This window comes from Chiloscyllium plagiosum, unplaced genomic scaffold (assembly GCF_037043375.1).
Source record: "Chiloscyllium plagiosum isolate Xiang-an unplaced genomic scaffold, Cpla_swu_hap1 HiC_scaffold_24, whole genome shotgun sequence".
Taxonomy (NCBI): domain Eukaryota; kingdom Metazoa; phylum Chordata; class Chondrichthyes; order Orectolobiformes; family Hemiscylliidae; genus Chiloscyllium; species Chiloscyllium plagiosum.
Genome location: NW_028270162.1, coordinates 61,961,730 through 61,986,133, shown reverse-complemented (window position 1 = coordinate 61,986,133; position 24,404 = coordinate 61,961,730). Strand labels below are relative to the sequence as shown.

The following is a 24,404-nucleotide window of genomic DNA, read 5'->3' as shown; positions in this document are numbered from 1 at the left end:
TGAATAAGGAGATATTTCCTTTCCTTAAAAGGGCATTCATTTCTAGACAACCACATGTGCAAGAAGCGTTAATTGCTGCAGAAACTTGAAATTGTCGTTTCAGAGCTTAAGCAGCAACTGTAGTGTATCCACAAAGCAGAGAACAATGTAAATAGCACATTCAGAGGTAGTTACACCACAGCTGAAGAGCCTGGACACAGAAAGGGAAGAGATAATTGGCAAGCAATTCAAGAGAAATAGGCAGGTAATGCAGAAGCCCAAAAACTATTAAGCTGTTTTGAAAACTGATGAGGTGCTGGTTCCTCAAGGCAGGACAGTTAGAGCCACATTTATGGCACCAAAAGGAGCTCAGATGTACAGGACAGAAGGAAGAAAAAAACAAAGAGCAGTAGTAATAGAGAATTTGTTTGTTAGAGGAGCAGACAGCCATTTCTGTGGCTATAGATGTGGCTACAGGATCGTCCATGCAGACCATTTTTCTTGTTGGGGGGGGGGAGGGGGTACGATCGAAGGTTCACGTTGTTACCATCGACTCAGGTAGGAAGGAAGATGCAGTCTTGCCAACAGAACTTAGGAAGCTGTGTAGAAAATTAACAAGCATAACCTCAAATGTCGTCATCTCCAGATTAATCGATTAAGTTCAGAAATAGAAGGAGAAGGCAGACAAATGTGTAGTTGGAAAGATGGTGCAGCAGGGAGATTCCTGGGACAGGGTCATGGAGAAAGGTTTCTGTAAGAAGTCAGGCTGATTGCACTATTCAGGACATTTTGTTTGTGCGGTTGGATGGGCTTTAGAATAATTAGGCAGGGGTATAGAAACCAAAAAAGCATATTATAAAAGAATACCAGTATTCACAACATAGTTGGAGACACAGATAGCACTAACATACAGAATGCTAGCAGGTGAATTTGAAGGGATAAAAAGAATGGAGTCTAAATCAGGGTAATTGTGCATGTATGTGAATACTTCAGTGCAGTAACTAAGACTGGGAAGTTTAATGGCATAAATTGCCATGTGGAGTATGATATTGTGGTAAAAACAGAAATTGACTCAAGGAAAAGCAGGTCAGAATGGTAAATATGCCTGCATTGAACATGTTCAGAAAAGACTGAATAGGAATGAAAGGAGAGGGGGTGGCAGTACAGTTAAGGAGAATATTGCAATGATGGAGAAAGAGGATATACCAGGAGGTTTAAGGACACAATCAATTTGGCTAGATCTAAAAAACAAGAAGGGCACAGTTGTATTGCTCAGTGTAGCATATAGACTATCATCTAGTGGGAGAGATGCAAAGAAAAAATCTGCAGAAAAATTAGAGATGACAACATTACAGAGTACTTATAACAGGGGACTTTAATTACCCAAATTCTGGTTAGTGTCAGGGGCAAGTATTCCTAGATTGTGTACAGGAGAGTTTCCGATAGTTGTTTACCTCCAGTTTAATATGGAAGGATACACTGTTAGACCTGGTTCTTGGAAATCAAGTGTGCCAAGTAGATTAAGTGGGGAAACAATTAGGAAACATTGATTGTGCAGTTTAGGAGTTTAGTGAAAATTGACAATAGTCTATTCAGAGAATTAGAAAAAACAATTGGGAGAACAGACTTAATTTGGAGCTGGGCTGGATAAACTAGAACAAAAGGTTGATAGGAAAATACCACACCTGAGCAATGGACAACCTTTAAAGAGGAAATGGCTTGGGTACAGTCAAGGTATATTCCCTCAAAAGGAAAAGTTAGTACAAACAAAGCCAGAACGCCAAAAGAGATAGAAATTAAGCACACCTTTTTCTTATTTATCTTATGCCAAGCTTAAGGTTATAAAAAATAAAATGGAGAACCAAACAGGAATATGGACAGTTCTAAGGGGAGCTGAAAATGAGTTGCAAAGCAAGAGCATAAGAAAATAGTGGCATAAGGCCCCAAAGACTTCTACAGGCGTATAACAAGCAAAAGAGTGGCGAAACTGAAATGAAGTACCGATTGGGGAACAAAAAGTTATAAAAATAGAGGTAGGTGGCCAAAGCTGTGGTTTTAAATGAATACTTTGCATCTGTCTTTAACAAGGAGATAAATCCTATTCAGGCTGTGAAACTAAGAAAGAAACTCTGCCACTAGAAAGGTTCAAAACTGATGAGGAAGAAGTGTCGAGTAGAGTGGTGATATCAAGTGATAAGGTATCAGTACTGGATGAGCTGCATCCAAAGATACTCAAGGAAGTGAGAGGGGAAATTTCAGGGACATTGGCTTTAATCTTTCAGTCTTCCTTGGACTCCATAGGAGCTGCCAGAAGACTAGCGAATGGTGAATGTCAAGCCCTTGTTCAAAAATATTTCTAAGGACAAGGCAAGTACTTACAACAGCAGTCATTTTAACTTCAGTGGTAGAAAAATTTCTAGAAAAAAAATTATTCAGGATAGGATTAGTAGACACATGCAGAAAAAGGCATAAAGGGAATTCTAAAGGGGAAATCATGTTTAACCAACAGTTCTTTTTGAAGAGTTAACAGAAAGGATCAGTAAGGGAAATGCTGTTGATGTGGTATATTGAATTTTCAGAAGGTGTTCGATACAAACCCAATGAACCTGAAAGAACCTGAGGCAATTAATATGAAGTTGAAAGAGTGTATGGTCACTTTAAGACAGAAAGTGCTTTTCTGAATTTAGGGTGTAGCAACAGCTGCCAGGATAAAGAACAGTTAAGAGACTGGCTGTTCTAAAATAGATATATGTAACAATTGGCTGTTAAATGAATACCTGAGTCTTGCTTGCTGTTTTGACAACAATTTAAAATCTAACCAGTTAATTAAAATTGTGCCCAGGATAAGAAAACCCAACTGAGTTTGAATTTATTGTATTGACAACATCAGACCAATGAGAGGGTACAATGCTGGGGGTATAAAACCTAGGACATTTTGAAAATTGGTCAGAGCAACTGCCATCCAAAGAAATAAATATCTTGCTCTCAAAGAAATCTCAGAAGGTATTATCTATCAAAAAGGTACCTTTTCCTGTAAAAGCAGTAAAAACATGACAACCCAGGGAGAAGACAGCAGAATCGGAAGGATGAAAGGAAGTAACGGAATCGGATGACTGGAAGGAAGACAGCATAAGAGACTGTATGGACTTTAAGAGATTAAGTTAATGAAATGGTTAATAATGGTGTTACTGGAGCAACATTTTTATAGAGTGGGGTCAGATTGTGATTACTTAAAAAGGGGCTCGGATTTGTTAATAGTTTTTGTTTAGTGTTCAGTGTTAGAGTTAGGAAAATAAGTTGTTTTTTTTAAAACAGTGGAAATCGTGGATATTCTTTCATTCACACTTTTAGCAGATTATGAGGTGAGGCGAGCTTTTCTAGGTGTTTTAGTTTAAATTAGCAGACGGTTTCAACTTAGCAGAGGGTTTCAACCTCTGCATTGTAACACAATCAAGAGGGCAATAGATGATTGCTTAAATAGAAGCAATGCGCAAGAGTATGGGGAAAAGGCATTTAGTTAAATGCACATTTGGAGTGCTGGTGGGACAAATGGTCTCCTCCTGTGCAATTGCATTTCTATGAAGTGTGTTTCTGATATGGTAACCATAACCTAGAATATAAAGTTACTTTCATTATACTTAAAACTGAATTTAAATTCAGTAACTATTTGAACTGACAATGTTTAACGAATACTTCAGGCCTCTCAACTGTCAGTTCAGAAACATAGCATTAAAAGAGACCTCAAGAATTTACTCGCATGATTACTCACGAGACCTAACTGCCATAGCTGCCAAGTGACCAAGACTGGGAACTGAATACTCAAGGATATCCAATATTTAGGGAGGATAGGTAAAAAGGAAAATGAGGCACTAATAGTAAGGCATGGGTTCAGTTCATTATCTCAAATAAGAAGAAATAAAAATGTGGAACCTGTTTGAGTTGAGGCAACAGACATTGCTAGATATGTTAATAGGCCAGCAAAAAGTATGATATTAATCAGGAGTTTAGAAAATCACATAGAACAGTGAATACAGTAATCATGGGTGACTTAAATCTTTATATAGGCTGGGTAAACCGAAAGAGCACTAATGGTATCGCTTGTGATCCAGGATTCGAAATCTTGCCATCTTATCTTTCATCCTAGGATTTTAAAATCACTCAAACAATCCTGTTGTTTTTATATCTTTCCATGAACTACCTACATACCTGTTCCTCTATCTTCCACTGGCCAGTGGGAGGCCTACAGCATAACCCCACTACAGTGGCTGCATCTCCCTTATTATTGCTGAATTCTACCAGTCTATGGCCTCCCTGGACAAGCCCTCCAAGATGCTATCTCAGTGTGACATTCTTTTAATCAGTACTGCAACTCCCCCATCTCTTTTACTTTCCTCTCCACCATGCCTGAAACATCTAAATCTTGGAATGTTGTATTACCAGTCCTACCCTTATCCCAATCAAGTTTCTGTAACATCCTAGCTTCATGTACTAATCCAAGTTCTAAGCTCATCAGCTTTACCGGTTTGCATTACCCACCTTGCATTAAAATAGCTCAGGAAAAAGTATTGGTACCTTGCACCAGGTAGTCAGCACTCCATCCTGGAGTCTCACTTGTGGCCACAGAAATGCCTGTGCCTTTGACTAAAGGGCTCCCGATCACTACCAATCCACAAAACTTCTCCTAAATTAGACCTCATATAGCCCATCCTGCAATGTTTGTTAACCTGCCTGCTCTTCTTTATTAGACTTACTTGATTAAAATGTCTTCACTTTCCTCAATCACTCCATGTGCTGACCCATTTTTTCTGTTCCCATCCCTTGCCACACTAGTTGATTTCCTCCCAAGTGACATTAACAAACTTCTCTACACAGATGCTTGTGCGCCCCTCCAGTTTAGGTGCAACCCATTCTTCTTGTACTGGTAATTCCTACACTGGAAGAGTGATCTGGATCAATGATACAGATATCCAAAGCCCTCCCACTCACATCAGTTCATTAGTCACATGCTCTACTGGTTATCCTCTTATTTCTGGCCTATCATGTGACACGTGGAGCAATCCCGAGATTACAAACTAGAGGTCCCACTTTTCAACTTGCTACTTAACTCCCTAAATTTCCTTTGCAGGATCTCATCTCTCTTCCTGACTATGTCATTAGTACCAATACATACCATGACCTCTGGCTGCTCACACTCGCCTTTCATAATGCCCTGGGACCCCTTAGAGACATTCTTGATGCTGGCACCAGGTAATGAGCACATGAGCACATTATTTTATTTTTAAAAACAGTTTGTTTTAAAATTACTTACCGGTAGCGGGCAGCGGTGTATTGTTTTCTTCACAGAAGGAGCGGGAGCACCAGGGGGAAGTGATGACGACCAGAGGGGTAACAGGGAAGGAAAGCAGTGAGTATAAATACTCACCCTTCGCGCCAACGGTCATTTTGAGTGCGAGCAGCAGCTGAGGTTAAACAAACCCGGAAGACTGCAGCTAAGGTAAGACAGTTTGTTTTAAAATTACTTACCGGTAGCGGACAGCGGTGTTTTTTTTTCTTCACAGAAGGAGTGGGAGCAGCAGGGGGAAGTGACGACAACCAGAGGGGCAGCCAGGAAGGAAAGCAGTGAGTATATAAATCAGGAAGGCGGCCAAACCCAAGACTCTACAACTGTAGTGTCTCCCACCCGTCCTCCTCCTCTAACCTAGTTAATAAGGACTCTGGTTTGTTAAGGTAAGTATTTTCTATTTCTTTATCAGTGACTGGTTAAAAATTTACTTTTTTGGTTTATCTATTAATTGGTTTTTAGAAAAAGACTATAGCAGAGAGGTATCAGAAAGTATTTTAATTCAAATTTATACAAAGTAATAAAGTAATTAACTAAGCAGAGATGGCTGGGCAGGTGATGTGCTGTAGCTGTATGATGTGGGAGCTGGCTGATCCCATTGTGAATGACAGTGACCACATCTGCAGCAAGTGTTGGTTGCTGGAAGAACTCCGGATCAGAGTTGATGATCTGGAATCTGAGCTTCAAACACTGCGGCACACCCGGGAGGGGGAGAGTTACCTGGACGCTTTGTTTCAGGAGGCAGTCACACCTGGGAGATTAAGTAATTCACATTCAGTTAGTGCTCAGGGACATCAGAGTGTAACAGTAAGTGAGGCAGGTAGGGGGAACCGGAGTTCAGGAGCCTCAGCCCTTCACCTTGTCCAACAGGTATGAGATTCTTGCTCCCTGTACGGATGAGGAAAAGGGCTCTGGACAGGATGAGCCAGCTGACCACAGCACCATGGTATAGAATTAGATTAGATTACTTACAGTGTGGAAACAGGCCCTTCGGCCCAACAAGTCCACACCTACCCGCCGAAGCGCAACCCACCCATACCCCTACATTTACCCCTTTTAACCTAACACTACGGGCAATTTAGCATGGCCAATTCACCTAACCCGCACATCTTTGTGACTGTGGGAGGAAACCGGAGCACCCGGAGGAAACCCACGCAGACACGGGGAGAATGTGCAAACTCCACACAGTCAGTCGCCTGAGTCGGGAATTGAACCCGGGTCTCTGGCGCTGTGAGGCAGCAGTGCTAACCACTGTGCCACCGTGCCGCCCACCACCTTCTGGTGCAGAAGGCCATTCAAGAGGGGGGAGCAAAAAGACAAGTAGTTGTTATAGGGGATTCTATAATTAGGGGGACAGATAGTATCCTTTGCCAGCCATATCGGGAATCTCGCATGGTGTGTTGCCTGCCCGCTATCAGGGTGCGGGACATCTCCGACCGGCTTGAAAGGATATTGGAGCGGGAGGGGGAGGATCCAGTTGTTGTGGTCCACGTTGGGACTAACAACATAGGCAAAGCTATGGTGGATGGGGATTATCAAGCACTAGGAAGGAAATTGAAGTACAGTTCCTCAAGGGTCATTACTGCCCGAGCCACGTGCCAATTGGCATAGGGATAAGAAAATTAGGGAAGTAAACATGTGGCTAAGGGATTGGTATGGGAAAGAGGGATTCCACTTCATGGGGCATTGGCATCAGTTTTGGAACCAGGGGGATCTGTACCGTTGGGACGGTCTCCGCCTGAACCGATCAGGTACCAATGTTCTAGCGAAGAGGATAAATAGGGTGATCAGTAGGACGTTAAACTTCTGAGTTGGGGGGAAGGGAAAGTGAAAGCGACAGGGAGTATGGAGTTAAATGGAAAGATAAGCAGCAGGATAGCATGTGTGCAGGCGGATTTAAACTTGAGGCAGACTGGGAATGCAGCAAAAAGGAAGGATAACTTAGGACATCTTATGACTTCCAATATCTCTAATGATAAGAAAGTTAGCATTAAGGCACTTTACCTGAATGCTCGTAGCATTCACAACAAAGCAGATGAACTAATGGCCCAGATCATCGTGAATGATTATGATGCGGTAGGCATCACAGAGACGTGGTTACAGGGGGGTCAGGACTGGCAGTTAAACATCCAAGGATTTTCACCTTATGGAAAAGACAGGGAGGTGGGCAGAGGGGGCGGGGTTGCCTTGTTAGTTAAGAACAAAATTAAATCTATGGCACTGAATGACATAGCGTTGGATGATGTGGAGTCTGTGTGGGTGGAATTGAGGAACCACAAAGGCAAAAAAACCATAATGGGAGTTATGTACAGACCTCCTAACAGTGGTCAGGACCAGGGGCGCAACATGTACCGGGAAATAGAGAAGGCGTGTCAGAAAGGCAAGGTCACAGTGATCATGGGAGACTTCAATATGCAGGTGGACTGGGTAAATAATGTTGCCAGTGGATCCAAAGAAAGGGAATTCATGGAATGCTTACAGGATGGCTTTTTGGAACAGCTTGTCATGGAGCCCACAAGGGAGCAGGCTATTCTGGACCTAGTGCTATGTAATGAACCAGACTTTATAAAAAATCTTAAAGTAAGGGAACACTTAGGAAGCAGCGATCATAATATGGTAGAGTTCAGTCTGCAGTTTGAAAGAGAGAAGGCAAGATCGGATGTAATGGTGTTACAGTTAAATAAAGGTAATTATGAGGGCATGAGAGAGAAACTGACGAAAATAGACTGAAAGCAGAGCCTAGCGGGGAAGACAGTACAGCAAAAATGGCAGGAGTTTGTGGGTATAATTGAGGACACTGTACAGAGGTTCATCCCCAAGAAAAGAAAGGTTCTCCGGGGAGGGATTAGACAGCCATGACTGACAAAGGAAGTCAGGAAATGTATTAAAGAAAAAGAGAGATCCTATAAAGTGGCCAAGAGCACTTGGAAATCAGAAGATTGGGAAGGCTACAAAAACAAAAAGAGAATAACAAAGAGAGAAATAAGGAAGGAGAGGATCAAATGTGAAGGTAGGCTAACCAGTAGTATTAGAAATGATAGTAAAAATTTCTTTCAATACATAAGAAACAAACGACAGGCAAAAGTAGACATTGCACCAATCAACCACACCGCCCCGTGGCCCAACATTTCAACTCCCCCTCCCACTCTGCCGAGGACATGGAGGTCCTGGGCCTCCTTCACTGCCGCTCCCTCACCACCAGACGCCTGGAGGAAGAACGCCTCATCTTCCGCCTTGGAACACTTCAACCCCAGGGCATCAATGTAGACTTCAACAGCTTCCTCATTTCCCCTTCCCCCACCTCATCCTAGTTTCAAACTTCCAGCCCGCACTGTCTCCTTGGCCTGTCCGGACTTGTCCGACCTGCCCAGCTCCTTTTCCACCTATCCACTCCACCCTCTCCTCCCTGATCTATCACCTTCATCTCCTCCCCCACTCACCTATTGTACTCTATGCTACTTTCTCCCCACCCCCACCCTCCTCTAGCTTATCTCTCCACGCTTCAGGCTCTCTGCCTTTATTCCTGATGAAGGGCTTTTGCCCGAAACGTCGATTTTGCTGCTCGTCGGATGCTGCCTGAATTGCTGTGCTCTTCCAGAAAAGTAGACATTGGGCCACTTCAAACTGATGCTGGAAGCCTAGTGATGGGAGATAAGGAAATAGCTGGAGAACTTAATAAGTACTTTGCGTCAGTCTTCACAGTGGAAGACATGAGTAATATCCCAACAATTAAAGGGAGACAGGGGGCTGAGTTGAGTATGGTTGCCATTACAAAAGAGAAAGTGCTAGAAAAGCTAAAAGGTCTTAAAATTGATAAATCTCCTGGCCCCGATGGGCTACATCCTAGAGTTCTGAGGGAGGTGGCTGAGGAAATAGCGGAGGCATTGTTTGAGATCTTTTAAAAGTCACTGGAGTCAGGGAAAGTCTCGGATGATTGGAAGATTGCTGTTGTAACCATCTTGTTCAAGAAAGAATCAAGACGAAAGATGGAAAATTATAGGCCGATTAGCCTAACCTTGGTTGTTGGTAAAATTCTAGAATCCATCATTAAGGATGAGGTTTCTAAATTCTTGGAACAGCAGGGTCGGATTAAAACAAGTCAGGGGAGGATTTAGTAAGGGGAGGTCGTGCCTGACAAACCTGTTGGAATTCTTTGAAGAGGTGACAAGTAGGTTAGACCAGGGAAACCCAGTGGATGTGGTCTATCTAGACTTCCAAAAGGCCTTTGATAAGGTGCAACATGGGAGGCTGCTGAGCAAGGTGAGGGCCCGTGGTGTTCGAGGTGAGCTACTGGTATGGATTGAGGATTGGCTCTCTGACAGAAGGCAGAGAGTTGGGATAAAAGGTTCTTTTTCGGAATGGCAGCCGGTGACAAGCGGTGTCCCGCAGGGTTCAGTGTTGGGGCCACAGCTGTTCACGTTATATATTAATGATCTGGATGAAGGGACTGGGGGCATTCTAGTGAAGTTTGCCGATGATACAAAGTTAGGTGGACAGGCAGGTAGTACTGAGGAAGTCGGGAGGCTGCAGAAGGATCTAGACAGTTTGGGAGAGTGGTCCAGGAAATGGCTGATGGAATTCAATGCGAGCAAATGCGAGATCTTGCACTTTGGAAAAAAGAATAGAAAAGAATAGAAGCATACTTTCTAAATGGTGAGAAAATTCATAAAGCCAAAGTACAAAGGGATCTGGGAGTGCTAGTCGAGGATTCTCTAAAGGTAAACATGCAGGTTGAGTCCGTGATTAAGAAAGCAGAATGCAATGTTGTCATTTATCTCAACAGGCTTGGAATATAAAATCACCGTTGTGCTACTGAGACTTTATAAAGCTCTGTTTAGGCCCCATTTGGAATACTGTGTCCAGTTTTGGTCCTCACACCTCAGGAAGGACATACTGGCACTGGAGCGTGTCCAGCGGAGATTCACACGGATGATCCCTGGAATGGTAGGTCTAACATACGAGAAACGGCTGAGGATCCTGGGATTGCATTCATTGGAGTTTAGAAGATTAAGGGGAGATCTAATAGAAACTTACAAGATAATACATGGGTTGGAAAGGGTGGACTCTAGAAATTGTTTCCGTTAGGCAAGGAGACTAGGACCCATGGACACAGCCTCAGAATTAGAGTAGGTAAATTCAGAACAGAAATGCGGAGACATTTCTTAAGCCAGAGAGTGGTGGGCCTGTGGAATTCATTGCCGCAGAGTGCAGTGGAGGCCGAGATGCTAAATGTCTTCAAGGCAGAGATTGATGAATTCTTGGTGTCACAAGGAATTAAGGGCTACGGGGAGAATGCGGGTAAGTGGAGTTGAAATGCCCATCAGGAGAAAGCGAGGACTGCAGATGCTAGAGATCAGAGCTGAAAATGTGTTGCTGGAAAAGCGCAGTAGGTCAGGCAGCATCCAAGGGGCAGGAGAATCGGCGTTTCGGGCATGAGCCCTTCTTCAGGAATTCCTGGAGGGCTCATGCTTGAAATGCCCATCAGCCATGATTGAATGGTGGAGTGGACTCAATGGGCCGAATGGCCTTACTTCCACTCCTATGTCTTATGGTCTTATCCTAGAGTCTCGCTTGTGGCCACAAAAATGCCTGTGCCCCTGACTATCAAATTCCCAATCACACCCAGTCCACAAAACTTCTCCTAAATTGGCAACTTCAAGTGGATATTGTAGGAACATTGTACATGATCATTTAGTAACATCCTAGCAACATGGTTAAGCATAAAACAAATTAGGGTTATAAATATATACTGTAACACAATAAGTGAGACTATTTGGAGGATGGGTGACTGCAATATTCTAAAGAATCTGCCACTATTTAATATTTGCACAATGCTTTTAAGTAGATCAGTAAATACTCAGTAGTCGTCTAAAGTCTACATAATGCTTATAATATTTAACCGTTAATTCCACCTATTTCTTTATGGACACAATTTAAAGACATGCAACTGCAAATAATTTTGGTCAAAAGCAACTGCAAATTTCTAGCTCCAGATCAAGTGAGTTGCCACATAAATAGAATCAAGACTCCTCATTCCACAGAGTATCTGCTTCCATTCAAACAGATTTACATCTTAAATTCATCCATCTACCTTGGTCAGCAACCCTAAAATATCCTCTTTTTTTAAAAAACTCAGTTTTGAAATACTAAATTCCTTCCAACCTGGAAGTAACTCCAAGAAGAAAAACAAAAGAGTTTCAGATCTTACTTTATTTTGTGTGACATGTGAACAATTTTTAATTCGAAGTTATGCACCCTTATTCTATACGTATCCATCCCATCACATAATAACTTTTCTTTACCCCCTCTTTACCCCCTTCTGTTGTCAAATTCCACTGCTCTCATTCAGATATTGATTAGTTTTCCTATAGTATGGAAACAGGCCCTTCAGCCCAACAAGTCCACAGTAACCCGCTGAAGAATAACCCACCTAGACCCATTTCCCTACCCTACACTTTAACCCTGACTACTGTAACTAACACTATGGGCAATTGAGCATGGCCAATTCACCTGAACTGCATATCTTTTGGATTTTGGGAGGAAACCAGAGCACCCAGAGAAAACCCACACAGACATTGAGAGAACGTGCAAACTCCACACAGACAGTCGTCCGAGGTGGGAATCAAACCGGGGTCCCTGGCTCTGTGAGGCTGCAGTGCTAACCACAGCCACACACCCATAAATTGTGTGGGGCTCGATCGGGATTTGAACCTCTCGCACTTACTGCATCAGTCCAAAGCGAGAATCATACCCCTAAACCAACAGGCCACTTCACCAACCCAACGGGCATATTCTACCAATCCAATTCTCAAATCTGATCTTCAGTATTCCACAACCTTCCCACTACCTTTCAGCAGTTTCAGACATAACTCCTCCTTGGAACAGCCTGTCTTGGCATCTTCAGGAAGGCTCACTGAGAATACTTAGTCGTGGCTTATTACAAGCAACAACCTCAAATGCTCATTCCACTTTTGCCAAGTTTATCAGCCAAGGTGCCCACTGGGGGAAAACCTTCCCAATTTCCTTCATGTTCAACTAAACCCTCCCACTGAAAACTCTGTGGACTCTATCCGATCCACTGTCACAGCCCTCTTCACACCTGCATCCAGACCAAAGCTTTTGTTGACTTTACTGTTGATGGTAATATCAACATCATGGCTTTGACAGGAACTGCTGAGATGCTGATGCCATTCCAGACCTAACATGGCAATGAAACAGCACTTATTACCAAACTGTACCTTGACCTGACCCTGCTCCTCTGGCATGTTTTTTGTCCTTTAAGCATCCCCTCACTTTGTCCCAGCTCCTCACCAGAGTTAAAATTCACATTCTCTTCCACCCATCCAAAAATGATAGAGGTATCGTTGAGGCATCTTCATGCTCTCCTCTCTTGGCCTCTGCACCAAATGACATTTTATCCTCAGTGAACTCAACTTCCATCTCAACTGCTCTGAGCTCTCAAACCTCCATCCACCTTAAATCTCTCTCCCAAGTAAATTCCAATTCCTCACGATATATCTACAATCAACCTCTTGACCTCATCATCTCACATGGTCTTGATATTCCCACTGTATCCATCACACACAAAATTATCGCTGATCACCTTCTTCTACAATTCACCACCCACATCCTCCACTTTATCACTTTCTGTATCGATGCTTGGAAGAAAGTTATCCCCCAATTGATATACAGTTGCACTTTCAAAACCACACCAACTAGCCACCAGTCCTCTATGCATCAAAATGTTTCATTTATAACAGATACATTCAACTGAACCTTTGTTTTTGATGCCCCTGTGAAAACTGCTCACTATTCTGGGATCTTCCTGCAAAAGAAATGCAAGATAACTTCTTTTCTGTACATCCTCTAATGGTCGCCCTGCCACAAACTCTCACCTCTTTCCAGTTTCTCTCCTAGTTTCCCTTGCAGCTTGTCCTTGCTCATCTTGTCCAGAAGACCCACTTCCTTTACTCCTTACCCCATTTTCACTAAACTCAACGCCAAACAACTTACTAACCTGGTACAGATAATAACTGACAGTGCTAATGGTTTCCTCTCCCTTTAAAGTAGGAGTCATTATGCCTCTCCACAAAACATTCACAATTACAGCAAACGTTGCTTTAATTGGCACCTTACGAACCAGCAAAAATTATATACCTGAAATACAGAGGTTTACCATAATACATGATCTATCACGATCTTTGATGTACCACAAGTAGCCAGTGGAAGGTACGAGTGAGAAGGCTCTCTGCCGTTAAACCTTATTTAAGGCAAAGTTGCATTATTATTTAAGTGATTTATTCCATAAATGAAGTATAACAGTGCTGTGTATACTCCCTACATTATGTTTCTATTACTTAGCATGTGCCTTTACACTGATTATGTGGACCACTTGATCAAACTGAATATTTGATCAACCTGCACACCCCTGTCCCACAGGAGCCAGTTAATAAAAGTTTTGCTGTAATTCCAAGTCCCTTGATAGCTATCACACCACCACTTCCTTTCCACTCAAAATCCTGGAATATGCTGTTGCTCCCCCCACCCCCAGTCCGATCCTATTTGTCTCAATAATCTTCCAAGAATCCTTGGGGAAAAGAAACATCGCAGAGGACTGGAAAACTGCCAATGTAACACCCTTTTTCAAAAAAGGGGGGCAAAAAAAAACTGGTAACCATCAACCAGTTAGCTCAAGTCATCACTGTTATAAAGGAAGTCATAGTAAAGCATTCAGAAATACATAATACACAAAGTCAGCATGGCTTCATTAAGGGAAGATCATGACTGACAAATATACAGATGAACCTCAATTATCCGAAGAACACAGGCTGGGAGTATTTCATTTAGTTAATCGAATGCTGGATAACATAGAAGAAGGGCTCATGCCCGAAACGTCGATTCTCCTGCTCCTTGGATGCTGCCTGACCTGCTGCGCTTTTCCAGCAACACATTTTCAGCTCTGATCTCCAGCATCTACAGTCCTCACTTTCTCCTATAACATAGTTTAGCCAAGCATCGGGACCTTGCAATCTTGCCGAATAATCCAACATTCAGATAAATCAAATGCCAGATAATCGAGATTCCTCTGTAACGGCATTCTTTGAGAAGGCTAACAAGTAGAACACAAAGGTGAACCAGCAGATGTAATATATTGGAATTTCCAAAATGTGCTTACTCAGGCACCACAAGATTAGGCTGCTTGGATATGAGCTCATGGTGTTGGAGGTAGCTTATTTAATGGTTAGAGGATTAGCTAACCAATGGAAAACAGAGTTGAAATTGGGGGTATTTTCAGAATACAACCTCTAATTAACGTGGTCTTTACAAGGTTCAGTGTTGGGACCACAATTAGTTACAAAATATATTAATGCAGTGGATAACACAAGTAAACATACAATAGCCAAGTTTGCAGATAGCACAAAAATAGGTGCGAAGGCAAGCGGAGAGGATGAAACAATATCTTCAGTGAGATATAAAGTTTAAACAAATGGGCACAAATTTTGTAGGTGGAATACAATGTGGAAAAATGCAAGATCTTACTCTTCAGCATGCAAGAATAGAACTGAATATTATTTAAACGGAGAAAATTTGTAGAAAGCTGCAACAGAGGGAGTTAGGAGTTCTCACGCATAAATCACAAAAAGTTAACATAACTTCAGCAGGTAATAGGAAAGGCAAATGGACAATTAGCCTTTATTTCAAAGAGAATGGAGTATAAGAATAGGGATGTCTTGCTAAAACAATAGAAGCTCCTAGACAGACCACATCTGCAATACTGTGAACAGTTTTGGTCCCCTTATTTGAGGAATGTTATACTGGCATTTGAGGAAGTCCAAAGAAGGTTCACAAGGTTGATTCAAGGTAAGGAGGGATTTTCTTATGGGTCTGTTGGGCTTGTACTCATTGGTATTTAGAAGAATGAAAGGCGACCTTACCGAAACATACAAAATTCTTAGCAGGCTTCAGAGTGGATATGGAGAAGTTGCTTTTGCTTTTGGGAGATTCTGGGATTGGAGGCTATAACCTCAGAGTAGGGATCAGCAATTTGAAACAGATGAAGAATTTTACTCTCTCAGATGATAATAAATCTGTAAATGTTTTTATCACGGAACACTATCAAGGCTTGATGGTTAAGTATATTCAAAACTGGATATGGGGATAGGCAGGAATGTGGAATTGAGGATTATCTCACTAAATGGCAAAGCAGACTCGAGGGGCTGACTGGCCTACTTCTGCTCCGACATCTTATGGTCTTAAAGAACTTTGTGCTCAAATCTCTCCAAACATGTTTCCACCCCAACAAAATCCAAAGCAGCTCTTATCAGAGTTACAAATGTGACAGTGACTAAAGGTAAACTACTCCCCGTTATCCATCGCAACCTGTCACCACACCACATCATCCTCATCTAATGTATCATCATGCAGTTGAACAGGACTCCCTCACCTGTTCCACATTCTTATCCAATCATAACTGCATTATTTACAATGGTTCCTTTTCCTGCTCCTACATCAACACCTCTGGTATTCCCAAAGATAGAGCTTGATCCTCTCCTATATTGTATCTACAAGCTGTTCTCAGTCAACTCAATTGCACGGTATTAGTTTTCATAACCATACTGTCAACATTCAGTTTTACCTCAGCACCATCCTTCTCAAATTCTCCATAACTGCTAAATTAACAGACTGCTCATTTGGTCCTGATATCTGATAAGCAAAACTTATTTCCAAATAAACATTGAAACTACCAAAGCCATTGTCTCTGGACTATGTTCCCAGCTACAAACTCTGGCCCTCTGTCAGTCTGGACTGTTCGAAACTTTGATGTCATAAATTACACCAAGAGCTCAAACTGCAATTTTTGAGAAAATTTGTAGCTCAGGTTGAGATTCAAGTTGTAAGTTTGCTCACTGAGCTGGTACGTTTGTTCTCAGACGTTTCGTCACCATGCCGCACAACATCATCAACGAGCCTCTGCTGAAGCGCTGGTGTTCTGACCCGCTTTCTATTTATGTACTCTGGTCTGTTAAGGTGGGTGATATCATTCCCGGTTCTTTGTCTCAAAGGTTGGTAAATGGGGTCCAAATCAATGTGCTTATTGATGGACCTCCGGATTGAATGTCTGGCCTCTAGGAATTCCTGTGTGTGTCTCTGTTTAGCCTGTCCTAGGATGAATGCGTTGTCCTAGTCGAACTGGTGTCTTTCTTCGATTGTGTGTAAGGATACTAGTGAAAGCTGGTTATGTCTTTTGGTGACGAGTTGGTGTTTGTGCATCATAGTGGCTAGTATTCTGCCTGTCTGTCAGATATAGTGTATGTTGTAGTCCTTGCAAAGTATTTTGTATATGACATTCGCTTTGCTAGTTGTTGGTACAGGGTCCTTTAAGATCATCAGTAGCTGTTTCAGTAAGTTGGGAGGTTTGTGGGCTACCTTGATGCCAACAGGTTGGAGTGGTCTGGTAGTCACCTCCAAGATGTCTTTAATGTATGGTATTGTGGCTACAGTCTCGGGCATATTGTGTCTTCTTGTTTGGGTTTATTGTTTAAGAATCGGCGGACTGTGTTTATCAGGTACCCGTTGTTAAATACGCAGTACAGAACATAGAATATTACAGCGCAGTACGGGCCCTTTGGCCCTAGACGTTGCGCCAGCCTGTAAAACCAATCTGAATCCCATCTAACCTACACTATTCCATTCTCGTCCATATGCCTATTCAATGACCATTTAAATGCCCATAAAGTTGACAAGTCTACAACTGTTGCAGGCAGTGCATCCCACATACAGATATTTTTCTTCTGCTGCTCATAGTTCTTGGGTGGGCTGCAGTGTGTGGTGGCACATTTAAATAATGTCCTGACGCAGCTCCATTGTAGCTGTTAGGGTCATTTCTCCGGTAGTTGAATATCTGGTCTGTGTGTGTTGCTTTCCTGTAGACACTGGTCCACAGTTCGCCATTAACTGTTCATTCCACTGTGACATCTAGGAAGGGGAGTCTGTTGTTATTCTCTTCCTCTTTGCTGAACCTTATACCAGTAAGGATGTTGTTAATTATATTGCAGGTTTCCTCTAATTTGTTCCGTTTCATGATGACAAAGGCATCATCCATATAGTGGACCCAAAGTATGGGACGCATCATGGCGAAAGCTGTTCGTTCTAGTCTCTGCATCACTGCTTCTGCTAAGAATCCTGATATTGGTAATCCCATGAGTGTCCCACTGATTTGTTTGTAGGTCTTGTCATTGAAGGTGAAGTAGGTAGTGAGGCACAGATCTACTAGCTTGAGAATGCTGACCTTGCTGATGGAGTTGGTGGTGTCTGGTGTTTATGTCCTTTGTTCATCTAGTGTTTCTTTGGTCAATGGAGAACTGCAGACCAGCATCTACAGAAAAGCAACACACACAGACCAGATACTCAACTTACAGGGGCAATCATCCCAACACCCACACACAGAGCTGCATCAGGACACTATTTAAACGAGCCACAATGCACTGCAGCCCACCCAGGAACTATGAGCAGGAGAAGAAAAATACCTATACAGCGTGTTCAACAACAGGTACCCAATAAACACCATCCACCGATTCTTAAACAATAAACTCAAACAAGAAGACACAACACACCCAGAGACTGTAGCCACACTACCATACATCAAAGACATTTCGGAGATGACTACAAGATTACTCCAACCTTTTGGCATCATGGCAGCCCACAAACCTACCAAACACACTGAAACAGCTACTGATGATCCTAAAAGGACCCTGTACCAACCATCAGCAAATCGAACATCATATACAATATACCCTGCAAAGACTACAACAAACACTACATAGGACAGACAGGCAGAAAACTAGCCAGCAGGATACAACAGCACCAACTAGCCACCAAAAGACATAACCAGCTATCACTTGTATCCTTACACACAGTCGAAGAAAGACACCAGTTCGACTGGAACAATGCATCCATCCTAGGTCAGGCTAAACAGAGACACGCACGGGAATTCCTAGAGGCCTGGCATTCAAACCGGAACTCTATCAATAAACACATCCATCTGGACCCCACTTACCAACCTCTGAGAAAAATAACCAGAAATGATATCACCCACCTTAACAGACCAAGATACATAAATAGAAAGCAGGACAGAACACCAGCATGTCCACGGAGGCTCAATGATGATGTTACCTATCATGGTGACAAAATGTCAGAGCAAACCTACCAGCTCTGCAAGCAAATTTACAACCAGAGTTCAAAGTTATGTAATCATTAAGACTGTCTTTTATCGCCTCTAACATTTTCCCATTAACCAGGTCTTGCCTCAACTCACCTGCTGTTGAAACCCTTATTCATGCCTTTGTTATCTTTGGCTGACCATTGTGATGCAGTTTTGACAGACCTCCAACAGAGGTAACCCAAAACACTGCTGCCTGGGTTCCTACTTGCGCCAAGTCATTTTCACAATTAGCCGTGCTCTTAACCATGTTTGAAAAATTCTCAACTTTGATTTTGAATTTCTATTCGGACTCTTGTAATCTCCTCCATCTCCACAATTTTCTATGAGGTATCCTAATTCTGGCTCTTCCTGAGCATCCCAAATATTAATTTTTTTTCACCAATGGCCAAGCTTACTGCAATGAAGGCCTGAAGCTGTGGAATCCCTTACATCAACCTCTCCACGTCTCTTTCTTATTTTAAGACATTACTTACGACCTAGTTCTTTAGCCAAGACTTTGACTGTCTGTCCCACTAACACATTTCATAGCTTCACATCAAATTTACTTTGTAATATTTCTGTAAAGTGTTATGTTCAAGTTTATTATATTAAATACATTATATAAATTAAATGCAAGTTGTTTTAAAATATATTGTTTCACCTATGCAACAATGTGACACCTTAAAGCACAACCTTTGTGGGGCAGGCTAACTATTTCCCCCAATGAATTAATTTTGGGTACGAGTAAGAAGCACTACTGAATGAAACTATATGAAGTAGATGAATGTAGTTTAGCCAAGACTAGAAATAACCAAAGTGTTTAGAATCAATAAGCCCTGTAGTGGTAATCGTGGTATTCATAAAAATATGCAATATAAAAAAAATACATTAATGTCAATGCGATAGATTTTAAATGTAATGAAAAGATCATTCAAACATTTTGTAGGATTAGAAAAGAAGAATATCAATGTTGTGGGTTTATAAAACTTAAGAAAGACCACACCCTGGTTGAAAAGCTCAAAAACACATACCCTTAATGCAACCTCATACTGCCAACTCAATTTGTAAACATTTACACTGTAGCAGAAATGACAGCTTCCTGCACACGTATTTCCAAAGCAGGACTAGCACTTGCAATCCTTTGGAAATAACAGTGCCTCCTTAACTGACAAACAGATTGTGGAAAAGGTAACTAATAATCTTCAGGGAAAGCAGTTGCACAATCACATCTGCTCCTTGAATTTATAAACATTCTTACATTAATACGTACTTGAGAATATCTGGTACTACATTTTACTTGATGTTTATTTCCAACACATAATTAACCAGATTTGAATTCAATGGCTCCAAAGTCCATTAGTTCATGTTAACCTACAGAGTCCCACCAGCAATAACTCAATATTTGAATTTTACTTTTCCCTTACAGATCAGACACTAATCTTAACAATTCATTCAGTTACAAAAAACATTTGTAATTCGTGCATATTTCCTCATGCATTGCTTTGGTTTCAAGACTGATGATAAATTGAAATAGTTAAAAAGATTTCTTATGTCAATAAACCTATACTAAAAGCAAAATATTGCTGATGCTGAAAATGTTTAATTAAAACAGAAAATGCCAGAGAAACTCAGCAAGTATGGCAGTATCTGTGGAGAGAGAAACAGAGTTAACATTATGACTAGTTGGACTCTCTACACAAACGTGAACACTATTAGAAAAACAATAGTTGTAAATTAAATTGCAAAATACTAGGTGCTACCAGTAGTGTAAAAAAGTGTAATCTGTGGCTCACCTTCAATGGTTTGTGTTTATTACCTCTATTTTTAATTTTCTCTCAGAAAACAACAGTTGAAAACATGATTACCTGGGTCTCCATGGAAACTGTCCTCTTCAGTACTCCTGTGGGCAAGATCAGCTTCAGTTGTCCAAATTTGTCCTGACTTCCTGAGACCAACCACCATTGCTTCCTGTACAGTAACTTGGTGTTTGTGTCGCTTTTGAGACTGTGGGGTGGGTGGACTGCTACTATCAAAAGATTGTTGCGAGTTTTGAGAGGGAGACCGACTTTTTTCCCGAAAAGTATGATAGGTGGTGGGGCTGGGAGAAACATGACTCGACTGGCCAGAAGAAAAATCATCCTCACTTGAAGTTAAATTTTCATTTGAACTGCAGTCTGGAGTATACCCTCCACCAACATCATCAGCACCAGGTGAATAGGACCTCCGAGGCCATGTTAGATGTTTCTCATGATCTCTCGTGCTCTGAAATCTTCCACAGTCTCTCAAGACACCACTGGGTTTACTATCACTATCTTGCATCATTCCACCAATATAAACACTTTCATATGGCTGGAATTCTTGCTGCCAAGGTTCCTTGTCAGGTTTGCCTCCATTGGCAGTGGCACGAATAAGATTATCCTTCAAGAATCTAGGATTCAGATCCATGTCATCATACTCTGGGTCGTACCCAGAGTTGCTGTCTGTTGACCTACCTCTGTATGTGGGCTTGCGGTAGTCCACTGATCCCACAGTACTGGGGAAAGAGTGTAATGATCTCTTCCGCTCCATCTGCATGGCCTGACTCCCAATTGTACTGATCTTGTCAGATACCTCCTTGTCATTGACTTTCACCAATCCTTTTTCATGATGGTACTCTACATTGACATACAGAGGTTTTTCCATACCTTTGCCATCCCCAGCAGAGTGGGAATTGGTTCTCTTGATTCTTTCAAAATTGGACCTCAATGCAGCCACACTTGTGCCAGCTCCAGCTTTATCTTTTTTCTCAATCTGTTCACAATCTTGGCTGAAACCTCGTCCTGGGTCCCTCTCTGGCGTTGCGATCGCCCTCCTCGTTGAGGACGCCCTCTGTCTGGTTGGTGAGCTTTCCATCTCACCTCTGGTGTCTATCGTCCCCTCTACCCCTTCGGTTTGCCTCTTTGAATTGCCCTCTCCGGGGAGGCACACAGGTTCCTCCCCTTCCCCAGAGGCAGGATGATGATGATGATGCAAAGAGTCCTGAGGCATCTCATCGTCTTGTTCCATTAGGACCGTGGACTTTCTGAAACCCCATCGTTGCTTGTCGTAGCTCTTCTTCTCCTTGGCCAGCAGCGTCTGGAGGTAAATCATGCGAAACCGCTCCTTGTTTACCTCCAGCTCCAGTTTCCGAATGCTGCATTTACAGCTCTCCAGCTCTTGCTCAATGTCGCCGACGCTCTTTAGCTCCATCTTGGGCGGCTCAGAGTCGGGGAACTGAGCCTTCCAGGCTTCCACGAATCCCACTGGTTCCACCATTTTCATCGCAAGGGGACGGCCGAACAACGACAGCGAAGGCAACTCATCCACCCCGGGCACAACGAGAGCCAAATCCAGGGCCGACCACCTCCCCCCACTCCTGGCTAACGCGCGCTCCCGGTCACCGTTAGCAGCGACGGTTCGCGGCCGCTCGCGCCGCCTCTCACGCCCATTCCCCTCGCGGGACAAACAAAGCGCCGCCCCCACCCTCTCGCTCGCGCCCAGCGGAAAGGCGGGCTCACAAACCGCGATTGACGTGGCAAGCAACCAATCATCACCTCGTTGTCCTTCCCCGACCTCTTTTCAAATGATGTGGAGGTGCTGGTGCTGGTGCTGGTGCTGGACTGGGGTGTACATTGCACAAAGCCAGATTATAGTCCAACAGGTTTATTTGGAAGCACTAGCTTTCGGAGCGTTGTTCCTTCATCAGGTAGCTGTGGATCAGACCATAAGACACAGAAATTATCGCAAAAGATTACAGTCATGCAACTGAAATAATGTATTAAATAAACCTAGATTTCTGTCAAGTCTTTCATCTTTTAGAATGGGTTGCAGGTTTCCGTTTATTAATATGTAAATCCCAGAACTTCTTTTAAGTCACATTCACGAGATAGCTTAAGGTTTTATTTTTAAAAAAAGACACCTCAGCTCAAACAATGCATGAAAGGTGTGAGGTTAGAGTCTGTCTCTATCGCAATCTTGAGTCAGACTGGTTCTATTGCCGAAGTGGAATTTACAAAATATTACATGGATTGACTTCCAAATAAACCTGTTGGATTATAACCTGGTGTTGTGTGATTTTTATCTTTTAAAATGACCTGCGCCCGGGCCATAGGCCAGGATGTGGGCTGTTTTAGGTGGTCTGCTTTTAATTTTTCTGAATGTGTCTGTTCTTGGCGATGTTTGCCCCCAGTATGGCAGAAGTTTATCGGCCATTCTTCACATGTGAATCTGCCCACTACCTCAGGCATCATGGCTGCCCCCAACCATGTGTGTTTGCTGTAAGGCGTACATTTACGTAGCCCCATTCACAACCTCAGGGTGCGCCTAAATGAGTTCACAGCCCATGATGTGCTTTGAGAGTCTGGTGGTTTGTTACAAAATACAAAACACAGCCTAATTTGCCAACGTCAACATCCCAATAACATCAATGAGACAAATGACCAAATAAAATGCCTTAATAATTTTGAATAAATATTGGCTGGAACGTTGGTGAGTGTGCCCCTGCTCTTGCTCAAATTGTGTGAAAGCAGATGTGTTAATGGCTGAATTTACTATTTCAATCAAAAGACAGCACCTGTGACCATGCTGTACTCAGTTTCAGCTACACAATATACACCCTGAATTTCTGGAATATAGTTGAACGTATAACTTTCTGACACAGACGAGAGCAGCGAGATCTATCAACCGAGCCAAGGTCAATATTAAATATTTTTTACATTGAAATTTATCATGTTACAGCAAACATTTTACCAGAAGTTGTAGTTCGGTGTAGAATACCAAAGTTTTGGGGATTACAAGTGTCTTTATGCAGCCTGTTTGTTTAAAGGGTTTAAAGATGCTATTTTTCTGAGACAGATATCTGACTGAAGGGTTTTGACAATGTTTAGAATTGGATTGGGGATTATGGTGAGGCATTGCATAGCTCATAGCTGCTGAGTTGACTAGACTATCAGATGGAGAAAGTGAGGTCTGCAGATGCTGGAGATCAGAGATGGAAATGTGTTGCTGGAAAAGCGCAGCAGGTCAGGCAGCATCTAGGGAACAGGAGAATCGACGTTTCGGGCATTAGCCCTTCAACTCTCGTCCCGAGGGCACACAAAGGGTCCCAAACTCCAACTTTGCAAAACCACGAGAAACTGGACCTCAGCAAAAATCAGTCTGCGAGAGAGACATGAGGAAATTGGGAAAATGACTCTGCAAAGTAACAGGAAAATGTTTTCCCGTGATTTAATACTGCGGCTGGACTATCAGATCCCCAGTTAATTAGAGGGAATTTATGAGTTTAAGTGGTCAAGATAACTACACGCAATGGTGTTGATATTGTTAATCAGAGAAGTTATGACACACATCTGGAATAAATGGAAGTTAAACACAGGCCTCCTGTCTCGGGAGATGTGGCAATACCACAGTGCCATAAGACTGCATATCTGGACCATGCAGTTGGATATTGGATGATGTATGGTCCAAGAAATGTAGTCTTCTTAAATTTGCTTGAATAACTTTGGGATTGGAGAGGAAATTTCCAAGGTTTTCTAGTCAGGATGTTCCTGAAGAGTATTGTCATGGTTTATTAGAAAACATGCAGACTGCACAGGACAGGTAGATCAGCTAAGCGTTGCCCGTCCTTTAACAAACAAAAGCAGACATTACTGGAAAATCTCAGCAGATCTGGCAGCAATTGTAAAGAGAATGCAGTTTTAATTTCAAGACCACTGACTATTGTTTTTGGCTGTTTCAGACCTCCAGTATCCACGGTTCTTTGTTTTATTTTACCTGTCCTTTGTTCTGTTCGTTGCTTCCCCCCCCCCCCCCCCCCAGTTTGTATTAAATTGAACTGTCTCACCCAACAGCACTAAAGGCTGCATT

General features: G+C 42.5%; 1 protein-coding gene across 3 annotated transcripts in view; it reads right to left on the bottom strand.

Annotated features, from left to right (window-relative positions):
* The window catches only part of LOC122562879 (breakpoint cluster region protein), a 487,786-nt gene extending 465,735 nt beyond the window's left edge, over window positions 1-22,051 (bottom strand). For 2 of the 3 annotated variants that reach the window (XM_043716188.2, XM_043716189.2), the window contains exon 1: window positions 20,387-22,042. In XM_043716188.2, coding sequence (XP_043572123.2) covers window positions 20,387-21,821 — 1,435 coding nt within the window. In that variant the 5' untranslated portion in view covers window positions 21,822-22,042. Of the gene's footprint in view, window positions 1-20,386 lie in introns of all 3 variants that reach the window. The other variant, XR_015761290.1, reaches the window with a different exon arrangement.
* Between the last annotated feature and the right edge of the window lie 2,353 nt (window positions 22,052-24,404).